The sequence below is a fragment of the Globicephala melas genome, chromosome 3, assembly GCF_963455315.2.
Source record: "Globicephala melas chromosome 3, mGloMel1.2, whole genome shotgun sequence".
Lineage (NCBI taxonomy): Eukaryota > Metazoa > Chordata > Mammalia > Artiodactyla > Delphinidae > Globicephala > Globicephala melas.
Genome location: NC_083316.1, coordinates 88041797 through 88059678, shown reverse-complemented (window position 1 = coordinate 88059678; position 17882 = coordinate 88041797). Strand labels below are relative to the sequence as shown.

The 17882-nt window shown below is 41.5% G+C and overlaps 1 protein-coding gene across 1 annotated transcript in view; it reads left to right on the top strand.

Moving 5' to 3' along the window:
- Positions 1 to 11998: 11998 nt before the first annotated feature.
- Positions 11999 to 17882, top strand: part of FBXL17 (F-box and leucine rich repeat protein 17) — a 478538-nt gene continuing 472654 nt past the window's right edge. Inside the window, exon 1 of the mRNA XM_030869915.2 lies at positions 11999 to 13371. Coding sequence (XP_030725775.1) covers positions 12379 to 13371 — 993 coding nt within the window. The 5' untranslated portion in view covers positions 11999 to 12378. The remainder of the gene's footprint in view (positions 13372 to 17882) is intronic.

Here is a 17882-nt window from a genome sequence, read left to right as displayed (position 1 = left end):
ACCCTTAATTTGTCCCTCCTCACTTTCTTCTCCCCTTGGTAACCCAAGTTTGTTTTCTATATCTGTGAATCTCTTTCTGTTTTGTATATGTATTCATTTGTATTATTTTTTATTTTATTTTTTTAACATCTTTACTGGAGTATAATTGCTTTACAATGGTGTGTTAGTTTCTGCTTTATAACAAAGTGAATCAGCTATACATATACATATATCCCCATATCTCCTCCCTCTTGTGTCTCCCTCCCTCCCACCCTCCCTATCCACCCCTCCAGGTGGTCACAAAGCACGGAGCTGATCTCCCTGTGCTATGCGGCTGCTTCCCACTAGTGTATTATTTTTTAGATTCCACAAATAAGTGACATCATATAATATTTGTCTTTCCCTGCCTGACATTTCACTAAGCATAATATTCTCTAGCTCCATCCATGTTGTGGCAAATGGTAGTTTTTTATTCTTTTTTTATGGTTGAGTACTATATATATATATATATACACACACACCACATCTTAATATAATCATCTGTTGATAAGGCACTTAGGTTGCTTCCATGTCTTGGTATTCCAACAAACTTTTAATTTCAACAGCAGTTATGTTTTTTTATGTCAGCTTTAAGTATGTCAGCTTTAAGATAATTTTCAGGATCTGTGGTTAATTTAAAACCTTGGATTGTTATTAAATTAAATGAATTAATAGATAATCATTGAATATCAGGATAATTTCTGGGTAAATTAGAATACTGAACCACTGATCATGAAACAAAGTTTGAGATTTATCAACTTTTCATTTTATTTTATATGCTACAGAAAGGCTATATCTTTCAGTCATGTTAATGAATGTGCTCACTTTTGCCATCTTAAGAGCTGTGAAAGAGATGTGCATTGCTGTAGAAAGTTGTATAAAATGTGTTCACAGGCTAGTTTGCAAGTGCTTGTGTATGACATCCGATTCAATAATCCATCCCTGTTGGGAAGAAAACTTTTCCTTTATCCACTTAGGTTCAATTCATTGTGGGTTTGTGAATTAACTGACAAGCAGAAGAAAAGACACGGTTTATTTACACCCATGCTCACAGAAGTCACTAAGTAATGAGTAACTCACTGGCTAGCCAGAGGTAAAAGTTTATATACCAACTTAACAAAAAAGAGGCATGTTTAGGGCTTCACTGGAAAGTATGGAAGGTTCTATTGGACGTCATGATGCTAATGAGCAGCCGAATTTGCACTTCCTGGTGCTAAGGGTCAGTCTCCTTCCAAACAGGAAAATCTCTCACAAAAGGGTCAATGGCAGTTGTATTTTCAGGAGTATCTGCTTAAGTTTAGATAAGGTTTCTTTCTGTGGCAGCTGATTGTTCAGGTGTTTTAAGCTTAAAGAAATTTTAATTCCTTCACCCCCATGCCATCATTTTTCTCTGTGAAACAGCAGGTAATTACTTTGGTTGTTTTTCTCTTTTTTTTTTTTTTTTTTGATTTTGATTTTTTTCCAAGCTATTTTATTGCTTTTAATTTTAAAATTATTTTTTATTGGAGTATAGTTGCTTTACAATGTTGTGTTAGTTTCTGCTGTACAATAAAGTGAATCAGTTATATATATACATCTATCCCCTCTTTTTTGGATTTCCTTCCCATTTAAGTCACCACAGAGCATTGAGTAGAGTTCCCTGTGCTATACAGTAAGTTCTCATTAGTTACCTATTTCATACACAGTAGTGTATATATGTTGATCCCAATCACCCAATTCATCCCACCTCCCCAATAACTTTGTTAAAAGTTATAATTATTAGGGGTAGTTGAGACCATAATAGGAGCAAGAATGACAGAGAAATAAAATTGTGCATTTTTTTTTTTCAAGAAAAAGAGTAGGGTTTTTTCCTTTAAAATAAAATAATTTTTTTATTCTCTGGGCTCCTTTACATTTAAAAATTATTGAGGACTCCAAAGAGCTTTTGTTTGTATGAGAAATATAAAAAATATTTATTTTTGGGCTTCCCTGGTGGCGCAGTGGTTGAGAGTCCGCCTGCCGATGCAGGGGACACAGGTTCGTGCCCCGGTCCGGGAAGATCCCACGTGCCGTGGAGCGGCTGGGCCCGTGAGCCATGGCTGCTGAGCCTGTGCGTCCGGAGCCTGTGCTCCGCAACGGGAGAGGCCACAACAGTGAAAAGCCCGCGTACCACAAAACAAACAAACAAACAGACAAAAAAATTTATTTTTTGATCATTGGAAAGCAGCAATATCAAAGGAATCCATTGCATATTAAAATAATAACATTTTTATGAACAATATATTTTCTAAAACCAAAAAAATATGGCAATAGCATTGTTTTATGTTTTTGGAAATCTCTTAAATGTCTGGCTTACCAGAAAAAAGCTGGATTCTCATATCTACTTCTGCATGTAATCTGTTGTAATATTACACATCCCATAGCTTCTGTACTGTACCCTTGTGAGAAAATGAGAATGAAAAAGGCAAATAGCATTTTAATATTACTATGAGAATAGTTTTTACTTCATGCATCCCCTGAAAGAGCTTTAGGGCTCTGTCCTTTCTATAGACTGAATGTTTGTGTCCCCCTGAAAATTCATATGTTGAACCTAATCCCCAATATGTTGGTATTATGAGGTGGAGCTTTTTGGAGGTACTTAGGTCAGGAGGGCAGAGCCTTCATGAATGAGACTAGCGTTCTTACAAAATAGACTCCAGAGAGCTCTCTTGCCAGCTTCCAATCATGAGAGGACACAATGAGACTCAGCCATCTATGAACCAAGAAGCGGGGCTCTCACCACACACTGATTCTGGCAGGACCTTGATCTTGGACTTCTTAGCCTGCAGATTTGTGAGAAATAAATGTTTATATTTTAAGCTGCCCAGTATATGGTATTTTGTTATAGCAGCCTGTAGACAGAAATAATCAATAAACCAGTCCATAATAGGAATAGAAAAGAGTTTTATTTGAGCCAAACTGAGGACTGTAGCCTGAGAGACAGATTCAAGGAGATTTTGCACTGTGTTCCTCTGGACTACAAAACAGGGGAGGCTTATAAAGACAAAACCCACAGAATTACATAAGTTGTTTGTCAAGTGTTAGGATTGGAGCTGACAGGAAGTTAGGGTGCTTGTTAAGCAAGGATCCAAAATGGTTGCCTAGTTACAAGGGGAGACGTTGAGACTGTAAGATTGCATCTGGCAGCTGCTAGCATATTGTTTTGAGAATGGCTGAGGCTGTCCTTGAGACTGATGCAGTTCAGAAAATTCAAGTTCTCAGTGATGCAGGAATGTGTCTGAAACCACACTCACAATGGCCACCTGGCTCCATTTTGAATGCCTGAACCACAATAACTCCATTTTGATTTTTAATTGCATTCTTTTCTTCAATGGTTAAAGCAGATATAGGCCATAAAACAGGCTGTTTGAGTTAGCATAAAGTTCAAGCCAAATCTCACATAAGCCAGAATGACTTCTCCATACCTGAATATGTGAAAATTTCTCCCATCAAGCCCAAATGGATTAATACAGTCTTTAAGAAAAGGGTCAGTTTATTCCAGAATATAAAATAGTGTAATGGGGAAAACTTGGAAAGTGAATTTTATTTTCTTTGGTTTTATAATACCTGAGCTTGTAAAGAGGCTATAAGATATGTTAAATTTTAGCAAAGATTATTGTGTTTTAATGGCTTACTTCCTTGGTTCACTGATTAATAACCTTCAATTGTAATATGAAAGCTCATTCTTTACCTTTTGGGTTTTCTGCCTACATAGCAGAGATTCTGTGGCTTATCAGAATAATCTTGTTTATTTAAGAAAAAAAAAGAACAAAGTCTTCTTACTTTTGAAAGAACTAATGTTCTTTACATTCATGTTACCTTATATATTTACTTTTAAAATCTTTTATTGTCATTTTGATTAAATAAGTAACCAAGTATTGTTGCTCAGTAACCCATGATCCTACCTTAATGAAGTGTCCACTTATCCTCTGCCAATTCTTTGGAAATTGCCTTCCCCAAATGAGAACCCTAAATTTAGAAAAACTAAAATAAAAATTTCAGGATGTCTTATACACCTAAAAGTGTCTTTGGATTTGCAAAAGTTTCCTGGGAAAACCACAAAGATTTGGTTTCTCACCTTATAAAAAGAGAGCTGCTAAAAATAATTAGGTTTGTTTGAGATGTTCCTATTGTGAGACTTGGATGGGAAGAGTTGTCATATCAGGAGAGATGTTCACTCTTCTCTAGAATAGGTTTGTATAGACAAATATTGAGATAACTTTCAGAGTTTGTATTCTTTATTGAATGTCCCTAGAAGTTTGCCAGTGCCCTTGCTATCTATAATAGGATTTTACTCTCAGGAGAAATCAGACCAAAATTTGAAATAGTATGCATTGTATCCCAATAGAGAATTTTACTTTCTTTCATTCCGTTATTATTAGCCACAGTAATAAATGAACCACAGCCATTGAGTCTTTGTAATCTATCTCTATCTTCGTATCTACCTATCTATCTAATCTATCTATCTATCTATCTATCTATCTATCTATCCATCTATCTATCCATCCATCTATCCATCTATTTATCTATCTATCTATCTATCTATCTATCTATCTATCTATCTATCTATCTATCTATCATCTATCTATCTCTTGTAATCTGATGCTTGCCTGAGGACTCTGTTATAAGTTACAGCCCAGAGTCTGTGTCTTCAATAAATAAGGACAGTCTTAGAGACTAGTGGGAAAGGACCATAACAAGTACTTCAAAATACTAGCATTTCAAAAAACAGACTCTTGCCCAGGCTTCTGAGTTGATATCACTTAGATAACTTTCAGACCTTACCAACGAACTGAGTCAGAATTTCCAGAACTCTTTTTAGTCCAGAGAGCAGACTGCTGTCCAAAATCCAGCAAAGCAAAAATTAATTACAGAGGACCAAATGGAGTGAGGGGGGAAACATTACTATGGCTAGTTTTTTGGAATATTGTTCAGAAACCCCCTTGTTTGGAATATTGTTGATGCTGTGTTACTGTTTCATTTTTTTGGATATATGAAGAAGCCCTTTCTCTTTCTTCTTAAGCAATCTATAACCCACACAACTTATTAGACTGCTTTTGTGAGCTAAATTAAACATTTTTACATGGTATTTGATTCTTACTGGCTCTCCCAAATTCAGAAACTTTTACTAAGTCTTGTTGCTTTTCATGATAATGTAGTTATTTGCATACATTCAATAAGACTCTATCTGCCTTTATATCAGGATACAATTGGACAAATTACTTGGAATTTATGATTTGAGAATGATGCCCTTTTAATCAGGTATGACAGGTCATTTTTATGGAAAAAGAAGGTTGATTTTACATACAGGACCAATACCTGTTAAGCCCACCTAGGAAAATTGACTTTCAGGGTCCCATGCCTACAAATGATAAGAAAATGTCATTTTCTGGTAAGCGAGGAAACAGTCTATTTTGAGGACCTCTAAAAGAGTGGAAGTCATTAAATTTATAGGTACTGCAGAAGAAATCTGGTGGAGAGAGGTTTGGGAACTTGATTTCTTAGCCTCAGGATAACAAATAATAGTAGCTTTTAAGATTCCAGTCCAAGATTCCTTATGAAATTTCCCAGTCAGAAGTTTATTTGTGGCCTCAATGCTTAGTGCTTAAGTTTGAATAGCAAACTCAAGGAAGCTTGTATGGTTGGTTAACACTCTTGCTCACAAATTTTCTATAAAAGCCCAGTAGTAAATATTTTTAGCTTTGCAACAGGGCCAGGATCAGGGTGCAGTAAAATGTAGCAAAGCCTTGCCAAGCCATACTGGAGCCCGAGGCAAAAGGGAAAAAGGAAAAACAGTATTACTGGTCCTGTCTTCATTTAAAAATTTTGACATTTTGCTCAATTTGGGGGGGGCATTCTTTTGATTTTAAAAAGTATGCATCAGAGCTTCCCTGGTGGCGCAGTGGTTGAGAGTCCGCCTGCCGATGCAGGGGACACGAGTTCGTGCCCCGGTCCCGGAAGATCCCACATGCCGTGGAGCGGCTGGGCCCGTGAGCCATGGCCGCTGAGCCTGTGCGTCCGGAGCCTGTGCTCCGCAACAGAAAAAAGTACTTTATCATCCCTTTCTATATCCAAAGAGAAGTATCTACTCCCTGAGTGGCGACAAAGAATAACATCTTATCACTTGGCTAAGGAGGCAACATAAAACAAGAAAAATCCCATAATCCAGGGATTAATGAAGCCAGCCGTATCAGAAAGAGGATCAGAGGAGAGGTGGGAGTTACTTCACATCACCACTCCAGCCACTCTTCCTCTGTCTCCCACCTGCCCCAGGAGGGATGACACCTTGAATGGTTCTTTCAATCCCCGTAGTTTGTGGATCCTGGTTATGACTGTTTTATCTCTGGAAGGAGAGATAAAACCCATACTATAAAGGGAACAGGTTAGGAAGGGGCAACCTGATACTTGTGATCAGATTTGGGAGTGGAGCAAACAAATTTGGAGTACAGACATTTGATTGATTATTATACTGATACCACAAATTGTCAACATTTAGAATTGTGGCTTGCCATTTCTGAGTCACTAAAAGTAAATATTATTATCTCTCCTTTCTTTGTTTATTGTGAGCACATATATAACTATTCTAAAATTATACAATAAGAAACAAAAATGTTATTAAACTTAAGAGGGAAAAACATTAAATTGGTTAGGGAGTCACACATAACTTAATTCTTTCTAAAGGCCCTATTTTACCAGTTGAAAATAAGGAAATACCAGTTATAGGAGATAGCTGGGCACAGAATTGAGGGAATGTAAACATGGTAGAACATCTTTGTGTTGTATTAATTTCGTTTAAATAGAGGAAAAGATAAATATGTGAATCTTAAGCAAAAAAAAAAAAAAAAAAGTAAAATAAACCCCTACATTTGCCTCAATTACCACATTAACTTATATAAAAGTGGGAGAACAATGAATTCGTTGTATTAACTCTTGGTTAATTGTTTCCTTTCATGAGCTTAAATTAATCTTCGGAGAGTTATGGATAATTGATCATTTCACTTTCTCTTTCTCCCATTAAATTGCATGAAGTCTTAGTTTCACAGGACTGCTTGATGAATACATTTTCTATTCCCACAATAACAAAGTACCACAAATGGAGTGATTTAAAACAACACCTTTTTATTATTTCATAGTTCTGTAGGTCAGAAATCTTGGCGTGGGCTCAGCCGGAGTCTCTGATCAGGTTCCCATGGGGCTGGAATCAAGGCATCAGTGGGGCTGTGCTCCCTTGTTGTTCGGGCTCTTCTTCCATGCTTATGCATTTGTTGGCAGAATTCAGAATTCTGTAGGATGGAGGGCTGGTCTTCTCACTGGCTATCAGCCAGGTGCAGCCCTCTCCTCAACGTGAGAGTTTGCTTCTTTAAGGCCAAAGGTAAAGCAACCGCTGCTGCTTTGAATCTCCTTTATTCTGACTTCCAGACAGTCTTTAAAGATTTCACATGACTACATCAGGCCCACCCAGAATAATTTCCCTTTAAAGTGCAACTGATTAGCGACTTTAGGTGCTGGTGATTCAAGGGTAAACAAAGTAGGCCTTAATTCTGGTGATAGTCAACTAATACTAAAAGAAAATACCACAGCTGCAGACTCTGGTAACTGCTGTAAAGGAAATGAACAGGGTGGTATGACACCAGGGAAAAGCTTTTGTGACAGGAGGTGGTACCTGGGCTGAGACCTGGAAGATGAGCACGAATCAGTCATGGGAAGAACTGAGGGAAAACCAGTGACGTACCAGTTGCACTTTTATATTGTGCCTGAAACAAACTATTAAAGAGTACAGATCAGTTCCTTAAGGGAATTCTCTGAAAGCCTGCTAAGTTATCTTTATCTTTGAGTATTGCAGCAAAAACGCAATTCAATAATGGATTAAATTTATTGAACACTTGGGGTTTTGCATGATTTCCAGATGCATAAACAATGTCTTCTGCCCCCAGAGTGTCCTTCTAGGTCATCCACTGCACCTACCGCAATCAGTGGGACCAATGGCACATTAACTGATCTCTACTTACATCACTGGTGCCATAGGATGTTTTAGCCATTAATAACAACCATCATTAGCCAACTGTAAGCATGAAAAGTTTTTATATGTGGGTGTGTTTTTATAGGCAAATGTGAATTTCAAAGTGAGTACATATATTCTGTATCAGCAAAGAAGAAAGAAAAGGCTTTTATTTTAAACTGTTTTCAACATTTTAAATTTATGTGCTGGCTTTCAGTGTGAATCTGTTATACTACATATCTACTCCAGGTTTGAATTTTATTCAAATATGTAAATATTTTATATTGTAGAATCCATTATTTCACCACAATGTTATACACTGAAATAAGTCATATGAATATACATGTTGCTATTTTGGGGTTCTTCATTTCTTCCCTACCCATCATCCCCTCCTCTCTACCTAATTCATAAGTAAGTTACTAAATAAATCCTGAAAACTCCACATAAAAAATGTTTCTCAATCCCACCCCTACTTCATTATCTCCACCATGCTGGCCTTAATTCATGCTTTTAAGGCCCATCCATTGATCTTTCAAACAGTCTTAACTGGTCTTCCTGCTAAGAGCCTCTTCCTACTTTAGTCCATTTTCTATACAGTTGCCAGATTATCTTCCTAAAAACTGAGCAAAGTCCCTGTGCTCATGGAGTTTACACTCTTCCACTGGAGACTAAAAGTGAAAAATATAACAAAACAGACACGTGCTAATGAGATATAAAGAAAATAAAAGCACTGTAAGAGGAAAAGTAAAGGAAGGTGTAATTTTATTTCAGTTTAATTGAGATACAATTGACATACAGCACTATAAAATTTAAGGTGTACAGCATAAAGAGGGAGTAATTTTAGACAGGGTGGTGACATTTCATTATAACAAATGTTAATGCTCTCCAGCCAAAGACCAACAGGAGCACACCCATAGTTGAACCAAGTTGAGTTTACTGACTTGTTACAAAAAGGCACATAGCACATGTGAGGAATTGTGGAGAGTCTCAATAAAAAGGTGTAAAAGACTTAAAGGATTGGACTTGTGTTTGGTGATTTTGAGGAAGGTTTAAGGCTTTGCTCTGGATTGGATGCTGTCAGGAAGCAGAGGTTATTCTATGATTGGATATTTTAATAATTGTTATCTAGAAGGTAGGAAGAGTGGAGCAAGGCTTAGGTTGTAATTGGTCAAGAAACAGTAATCACATATATTAGGCAGAATGTTTGGTCATTTTTGTGGTTTGGAGTGTTCTTGTGTTGGTTGTGTTCAGACATGATTACAGAGGCATCTTATTTTTTTCTTGTCTGTTATGATCACAGAGTGGCCATGTTCGATGTTGATGTTTTGTGAGATTGTTTTTGTACAACAGAACACTCAAACCTAGTTGAGAATGCCAGTAACACCAAGGCCTAGCAAATAGTTCCAGGCCAGCTCCTGGTTGTTCAGGCTGCTTTCCTTTTTCTCATTAAAAAGGCCATCCAGTGCTATAATTATCTCTAAATTGCAATTTATTACTCTTACTCATAATTCTATCTCCTGAATATTTAGAATACTTATCAGTATTATCACTTAGGGTAATGAGTTCTAAAACTCATTATAGCTCTGGTGGCAACAGTAGTAGCTTAATCCTTATTAAAACATATGAAACCCTCTGCTACATGCTGTGGTACAGCAGCCACCTGCTTGTGGCTGAATGGCTCTGGAATTGGAAGAACCAGTGCTGTATATTTCAGAAACCACTTCAAAAGTCTCAGTCACTTGCCTCACCTCTGAAAACAAGAAGCTGTAGTTAGATTTTATGTGTAGTTCTGATAGGTCTGCATGGTGCCAGGCTGTTTGTGTAGTAATCACATGGGGAGCTTGTTAAAATCAGGTAAAAATTCTAGGCCTCCAACTCCAGGGTCTAATTCAGCCTAAATTTTTTGAGATTCCTTCATGTTGTTTCCCTCCCTCCCTTCCTTTTAATTGCTGAGTAGTGTTCTATCGAACGAGCATACCAGTTTAGCCATTCTTCTACTGATGGACATCTAGGTTGTTTGTAGATTTTAATTATCATGAATAAAGCTGCTATGAACATTTTTGCACAAGTCTTTTTGTGTGTATAGCTTTTATTTTTCTTCGATAAATACCTACAAGTGGAATTGCTAGGTCATAATGTGTGTTTAATTTATATGAAGCTAATGGGTCCACAATTTTGACACAGAGAGAGTAATAAAAAGGCTTAGAACACACTCTCCTTTTGCTCAAAGTGTAGCCTGGAAGAGATGCAAAGGATTTGTTATAAGGCCTCAGGTAACCCTGTCACTCCTAACCTCCCTTCCTCACCAGTGAAGCTCTGGGGCCCTGAAAGAATCCTTTAAAGTCAGAGGGATGAAAGCTGTGTGGATAATACCTGCAGGTAAATGTAGTTTGGGCAGTGCCTTGATAGAAATGTATGTTAAACCCTTTGATGAATCTTTGCCTCTAGGTTTCTTGGAATTCCATCTCACTGTTCTTAAGCTGAGAAAGGGAGATCCCTGAATGCTGGCAGACCAAAAATAAAAGTGATTCCTGACAAAGAGGCCTCTATTAGCAAAGGTTTGATGGTACGTTGGGTGAAGGTGGGGTGAGGCTGGCCACTGTGGTGGGAAAGTCAGGCATGCTCAAACAAAGGTTTCTACGCTGACAGGCCTTGAATATTGCAATACTGCTTCCTCAGTCAGTTCTCTCAGTTACCCTTAGTAGCTTTTAAAAACATCGGCCACCTTCCACCCTTCAGTATGTAACCAGGCTCCACTTAAAGTAGAGACCATTTGAAAGGAACTCTTTCACTTTCTTGCCAAAAATGTCCACCTATCTGTATTCAACCTTGATCTATCTTTTCCTCCTTCCTTCCAGTCACAGTGAAGACGGTATCCCTCCCAAGGTAATCGTCACTCCATCTTCTCAGGGGCCTTGTTGTATTATCTCTTCTCATTTCCCTACTTCCTCCTTTATATTGGCTCATTCCCATCAGCATGTCCAATTCCTTGCAAAAGCCTCTCCCGATTTCTCCCTTGTGAAAACTAACCTTCTCTCAACACCAGGTACTGCTCCTAGTTATTGCCTTCTTCCTCTGGTCTCATTGTAGGCAAATCTTCTAAAGGGTTGTCTGCCAAGACTATTTCCTCTTTTTCATCTGGGTCTCCCAAGTCTGCCTAGAACCTTTTATCTTAGAGCAGGCACTGCATAATCATTTTTAAAGTACTGTACCTGATGGATGGATAGATGGGACTTGGAGGGTGCAGACGATAAAGTCATCCATAGCTTGCAGCCTGGGATGTTGGATGACTAACTGGGTTGAAAAAACTGTTTATCTTTCTGGTGTGTATAAATAATTTGATATATGCTTTCATTCTGAAATAAAGTTATGGAAAGTCAGTAGTCTGTCACAAGCAACAAGTATGCAAACAAGTGGAGAAACACTGCAGTGCCGCACTACCTGCTGTTAGTTCCTTACGTGAGAACTAGAGTCCTCACCAGCCCAGGGCCGCGCATCTGCCACTCCACCCGAGGGGCCGCCGGGGACCCAAGTCGGCCTTCAGGCGGAATCGAGTTTACCTATTCTTCGTGGCCCGGGTCTCCGAGTCGGGAGGTGGGGGTGAAAGAAAGAGTCGAGCGGCTCCCGGCCAATGGCAGTCCTTGAACTTATACCTAGAGACGTCAGCGCGGCAGTGCAAACGGATGCCACACAGCTGGCTCGGAAGCTTCTCCTCCCGCCCCACAAAAGGGGCGTGGGCTACGCGAAACCTTGGGCGACGGGAGGGAAGGGCGCGCGCAGCTCCCCGCGAGCCCCGCACCCTCGCCGGCCCGCTTCCCAGAAGTCCCCACCCGTCCCGGGTGAGCAGCCGGGCGCCCGGGCGCCCGCGCCCCCGCCCCGAGCGCGCCGCTGCCGCGGCTCCGCCCCCTCCCCGAGCAGGTCGCGCGCTCCTGCGGCTCCGAGCTGTGTCGCGGGCGCGCGCGCCGCCAGCGGAGCCGCAGTTAAAATGGTCCGAGCCGGACCCCGCGTTCCCCCTGCAGCCGTACTGACTGACTGAGCCGGCAGGCTCGCTCCCTCCGTCGCGTCCCCAAAGCTCGCGCCCATCGTTCTCCCGGCTTCCCGGGGCAAAGCATGTAGCCCCCATCCGGCGCCAGACCGGCCCGCAGCTGACGCCCACCCCCCCCCACCGTCGCGTGTGTGCCCGTGTGTGCGTGTGTGTGCGTGTGTGTGCGCAAGGCGGGCGACCCCGCCGCCCGCCGCGGGCCCGAGGCCCAGCCAGAGAGGGGCCTGCCTCGCTGCCGGGAGCCCGGCTGTCCGGGCCTCCCTACTTCTCTATCCCGGTCCCCCTCCTCGGGGCCTTCTATATGGGCCACCTTCTCTCGAAGGAGCCGCGTAACCGCCCAAGCCAGAAGAGGCCTCGCTGTTGCAGCTGGTGCCGCCGCCGCCGCCCTCTCCTCAGGCTGCCCCGCCGGACCCCGGCCAAGGCGCCCCCCCAGCCGGCGGCGCCCCGGAGCCGGGACTGCTTCTTCCGCGGGCCCTGCATGCTCTGCTTCATCGTGCACAGCCCCGGCGCGCCCGCCCCCGCCGGCCCAGAGGAGGAGCCGCCGCTCTCGCCGCCGCCGCCGCGGGACGGGGCCTACGCCGCGGCCGCCTCCTCGCAGCACCTGGCGCGGCGCTACGCGGCCCTGGCCGCCGAGGACTGCGCCGCCGCCGCCCGCCGCTTCCTGCTATCCTCGGCCGCCGCCGCTGCCGCCGCCGCCGCTTCGGCCTCGTCGCCCGCCTCCTGCTGCAAAGAGCTGGGGCTGGCCGCGGCAGCCGCCTGGGAACAGCAGGGCCGGAGCCTCTTCTTGGCCAGCCTGGGGCCCGTGCGCTTCCTGGGGCCGCCTGCCGCCGTGCAGCTCTTCCGGGGGCCGCCGCCGCCGGCCGAGCCCCCCACGCCTCCCGAGATGGTGTGCAAGCGGAAGGGGGCCGGGGTCCCCGCCTGCACCCCCTGTAAGCAGCCCCGCTGTGGCGGGGGGGCCTGCGGCGGCGGCGGCGGCAGCGGAGGAGGAGGAGGACCTGCGGGGGGAGGCGCCTCGCCGCCGCGGCCCCCCGACGCCGGCTGCTGCCAGGGCCCAGAGCAGCCACCGCAGCCTCTCTGCTCCCAGCGCTCCTCTCCCACTTCGGAAGGTGCCCCCACAGAGGCCGGTGGGAACGCCGTCCGAGCGGGGGGCACCGCCCCCTCGCCCGCCCAGCAGCACCACGAATGCGGCGACGCGGACTGTCAGGAGACCCCCGAAAATCCGTGCGACTGTCATAGGGAGCCATCCCCCGAAACCCCAGACATCAATCAGCTGCCGCCATCCATCCTGCTCAAGGTGGGTCCGGGCGAGTGGCGCGGGGATGCGCGCTGCCCCCCAACCCCGGCCCCCGCCTCGGAGGTTTTCTCTCTCCTCCCTCTAAGCACGGAGGAGGGGGTTCCCTGACAGCCGGAGACGTCCGAAGGGGAGATTGGGAAGCCAATGGGGAGGATGCCTATGGCATATTATTGAAGTAGAAAAACTTGGAGTCTACTAAATGTCTTTTAATAGCTTGGGTCTGTTGCGCATAATTCAGGGTTCATCTATTATTAGATTCCCAGCCCAGTGGTTTAGAAACTATTCGTAAGTTTTGTGTGAAATATTGTTTTATCACTTGAGCAGTTTACACTGACTGGGTGAAGACTTTGTATATTAGTGTTTGAAAGTCTTCAAACAGTATTTTCAGGTTTGATAGCTGCTAGTTGATGTCAAAAACAGTTAATTTTATTGATCATTTACCATGATCAGGCACTGTGCCAGAGCTTTATATACATAATATCTCTTTTAATCCTTCAGTTAACGTTGTGAGAGAAATATTGTTAACATCCTTACTTTATACAAGAAGACACTGATATTTCAGTGCCATGTGCCTACAGTAGTAAGTCAGGCAGAAGTGGTCTTTGCTCCTACGGAGCTTACAGTCTAGTGGGGCTTGAAGAGGTTGAATGACTTGCCCAAGGTCACACACAGACAGTAAGGGGCAGATCTGGGGAATTTAGGCCTGCCTGACTTGAAAACCCTTTTATTTATGCTGTGTTGTATTACCTTTGTACATTTTAACCCTTACATAAAAGCATACAGATTACCAGAAGGTAAGGACAAATGTATTTTTTGTTGGGGGATAGATGAGTGGGGGAAGAGGTAGGTGTCTTGTGGGAGCCTTGTCTTGCAACTACTAAGTAAAATTTGCAATTTTGTCAATGCTAGTGCTAGTCACGTAGTTATGTGATAGTTTGTAGTAAGCTATTATTAAAAAGTTATTTTTTCCCTCATTTTCTCTCTTCTCTCCCACCCCCACATCTGCAGCTTTCTGAAGCTTAATAAATATAAACCTGGTTACTCAGTGTGGATGATATTTAAGACTAGATAGAAAAACCTAGATAAGAATTCGGCTACTTTTATTGTTACTGAAGTAAGTGTCATCAATTATAATTGTTGACAGTATAATTATATACTGTCAACAATATACTTTGATTAGACTTTTTGCATATTTGTAATCCTGTGTGTTTGGGTCTGTTTTATTGTGATATTAATATTTTTGTAAATAATATAGCAAAGGAGTGGGAAAGCTTACCTTTTCCTTGTGTCCAAATGTAATTGTTTAATTTACAGAGGTGTATTTTTGGAGGAGTAATCGCCACCTCTGTATGTTCAGGGTGTGCATTTTAGGGCGGAGGAAACATTCTTGAACCTTTTAAATTAGTGGATGACATGGACAAATTAAATATCAGCGAATACTTGGTGTAGAGGTTTGATTGCTGTCTTTTTGGTAAGTAAGACTGTTTAAAAACAAAACAAAAACCAGGTACTTCCCACTTTCTACCTAAACCATTATTATTTCATGAAATAGAGAATATTAATACAAAAACAAAAGAAAGAAAAAAAAGGTGGTAGGACATGATTTCATAATAAGGAGACTTATATAGAATAAGTTTATTTCATTTGCTACATTGTTCTTTTCCACATTTTTGCTAGGGACTGTTGAAAACCTGATCTAAGGGACATTTGGGGAAATTACTCATTGGACTTACCTATTGTGTTGGAGTATTTAGACATGTTATATAGATTTCCATTACTTGTATTAGAAACTTGGATAAAGATACTCTGTGTGGTTTTCATGGTCCTGGTGGTGTTCAGCACAGAGTGAGTCAGACTGTCTGGAATGAATTGAAATCGAAGTTTTTTAGTGTTTACCAACCGAAGTAGAACTTTTGGGGATAAGACTTTGGGGGGCAGAGGCTCTGGTGACACAGATAGTGTTCATTGCTCTATCTTCTCCCCTAAGTACAGTGCCTGGCATTTAATAGCACTCAGTAAATATTGATGAACAAGTGAATGACCAGGTTTTTAGGAAGTCTGGGCTGAGACTCTGGGTGAATATGCCATGCCAGTAAGGGAAGTTTCTAAGGAGTGTTTCTATCCTGAGTTGTTGTTTTGAGCCACAGTAGAGCCATTGGATGGTGAAGAGTTTCTGGCTCTGTTTAGGCGTGGAGAAGAGAAGACTTAGGGAGCTATGACAATTTTCTTTACAGTACCAGAGAGTTGTTGCATAGAGAGGCACAAATCCATTATCCCCATTAGAAAGTATGTCCTACTCCCCTGATAATGGGCGATAACTTCTATAATTGTATTGCTGCGGCCTTTGTACCAGAAGTTACTACAGTTGTAGAAAAGGGGGATGTGGAGGGGAGAGAGTTTGGGAGAGAGACGTGAGGAAATGTGATTCAAAGATGTTTTTAGGGAAGTTGACTCAAACTACCATACTTGCTCAGTTTTTTCCAGGTATGGCAACAGCAAAAGAAAACTAAATTCTTTCTACTGTGGTTCATAGGCAGATTTTTTGGCCCAATATCAATAGGGCTTTTTCTTTTTCAATTTTACTTTTATGTAAGTAGTATTACTTGCTTTAAAATATTCAAATAATGCCCGTAAAGCAAAAGTTGGCCTTGGTTCACCCCCTACTCTCCTATCTAGTTTTCTCTCCAGAGGTCACTAACCACTGTTATCAGTTTAGATTTTTCTTCTAGACTTGTACTGTGGAGTACAGTAGCCGCTAGCCACATGTTGCTATTTAAATTTAAAGTAGTTAAAATGAAATAAAATTTAAAATTCAGTTTCTTAGTCACAGTAGCTGCATTTCAGGGATCAGTAGTCATGCGTGGCTGGCAGCTACTGTACTGGACTGTGCAGTTCCAGAATATTTTTTTCTTTGTAGAGAGCCCTGTGTAAAACTTCATAGCCTTTCGTAAATGGCATCAAAGTGTACATGTTCTGCAATTGTTTTCATTAACAGTATGATTTGGAGGGTTTTTTTTAATTAGTGAGTATATGGTTTCCTTCATTCTTTTTAACTGTTGTATAGTATCCCATAGTATTATGCCATACTATATTTATTTCAGTATGGTATAATTGGATGTTTTCAATTTATTACTATTGTAAACAATGCTAATAGATGTTTTCTATGCACATGTGGTCATTTTTCTAGGGTAGATTTCAAGAAGTGGAATTTCAGGGTTGAAGAATGTGATTTTCTGAAAATTTAAAAAGTCCTTTCTAACTGTAGGAGCTCTGTAAAGATGAAATGAATTTTTTCTTAAAATGGTGAACTTCATTGGAAATCATAGTTATGTAACTTCAGGAAGAGACCTTTGAGGTCATCTTGTCACTCCCTACTTCTTATGCATGAAGAAACAGGCCTGTAGAAGTGATATGGCTTACCCCAAGACATTTCAGATAGTGAATGGCAGACCCTGGGCTAGAACCCAGCTCAGTGTTTCCAGATTTAGAGATCTTTTCAACATATGGTGTAAAAGGGCTTAAATAGTCTTCTCTCAGAAATTTATGAAAGAGATTCCTGAATTAGGGAGTGGGGGGAAGCTTACACCAGCCAACATCTAACCATTATGAGTCAGAGGCTAATTTTATAATTGGGTCTGTAAGGTTGAATTGTGTCTTTAAATATTAGAAATTTGAGAAGCAGGGACTGGCTCTTCAAAGGTCAACTGTGGGAATAGCATTTTCTAAAGTACTTAAGCCTGTTACATATGATCTTGGACTGGTAAATGGATTGTTTTGGATCACATAAGCTAGCTTCAGTCTTTGCTACCTGTTGCCTTTATTACTTTAAGCAACCTTACCTACTGATATCACAATTATATTTTTATATAGTGGATCTACTATAACAGTTTTACCAAATGATAGCAATGGAATATTTTTCTTTAAGTAGTAGCTATTTGAGTAACTGGGTATTTTGAATCTATATTTAAATTTTAGAGGCTTTGTATGGTATATATTTAGATATCTTGCTCTCTGTCAGCAGACTATTTCTTTCCAAAGGAAACCAGGTGAGAGACCCAAAATCTATCACCATCATTAGAAAACCACTTCACCATGAATGCATCTCTGATAATGTATCAGTAGTTGTTAAATTTGTATTTTTATAGCTTTATTATGAACAGGTTGCTTTAGTGATCGAGGAAGAGTTTTATAAGAGAAGTGTGCTTTGGAGGAAAGCTTATGTATCTGATCTATTTTTTTCAAATATGAAAACAAGGATAAAAGCAATGACAATGGGAGTTGAAGAAAAAAAGTGATGCGACTTTTTAAAGCTTTGAATGTAGATTACTAGTGGGTAAGAGGAGCTAAGTTACATGTAGCTTTTCATGAGTGCTTTGACTTAAGGCTCCAGTACCAGATAAATTCTGGGAAGTATGGCTCTGGAGTTCTAGGGATGGTTTAGCCAGTGCTAAAATGGAGTGTCCTTAGGAAGTCAGGTTCAAGATTGTTCTTTGCTGGAGAATGCCTAGTAA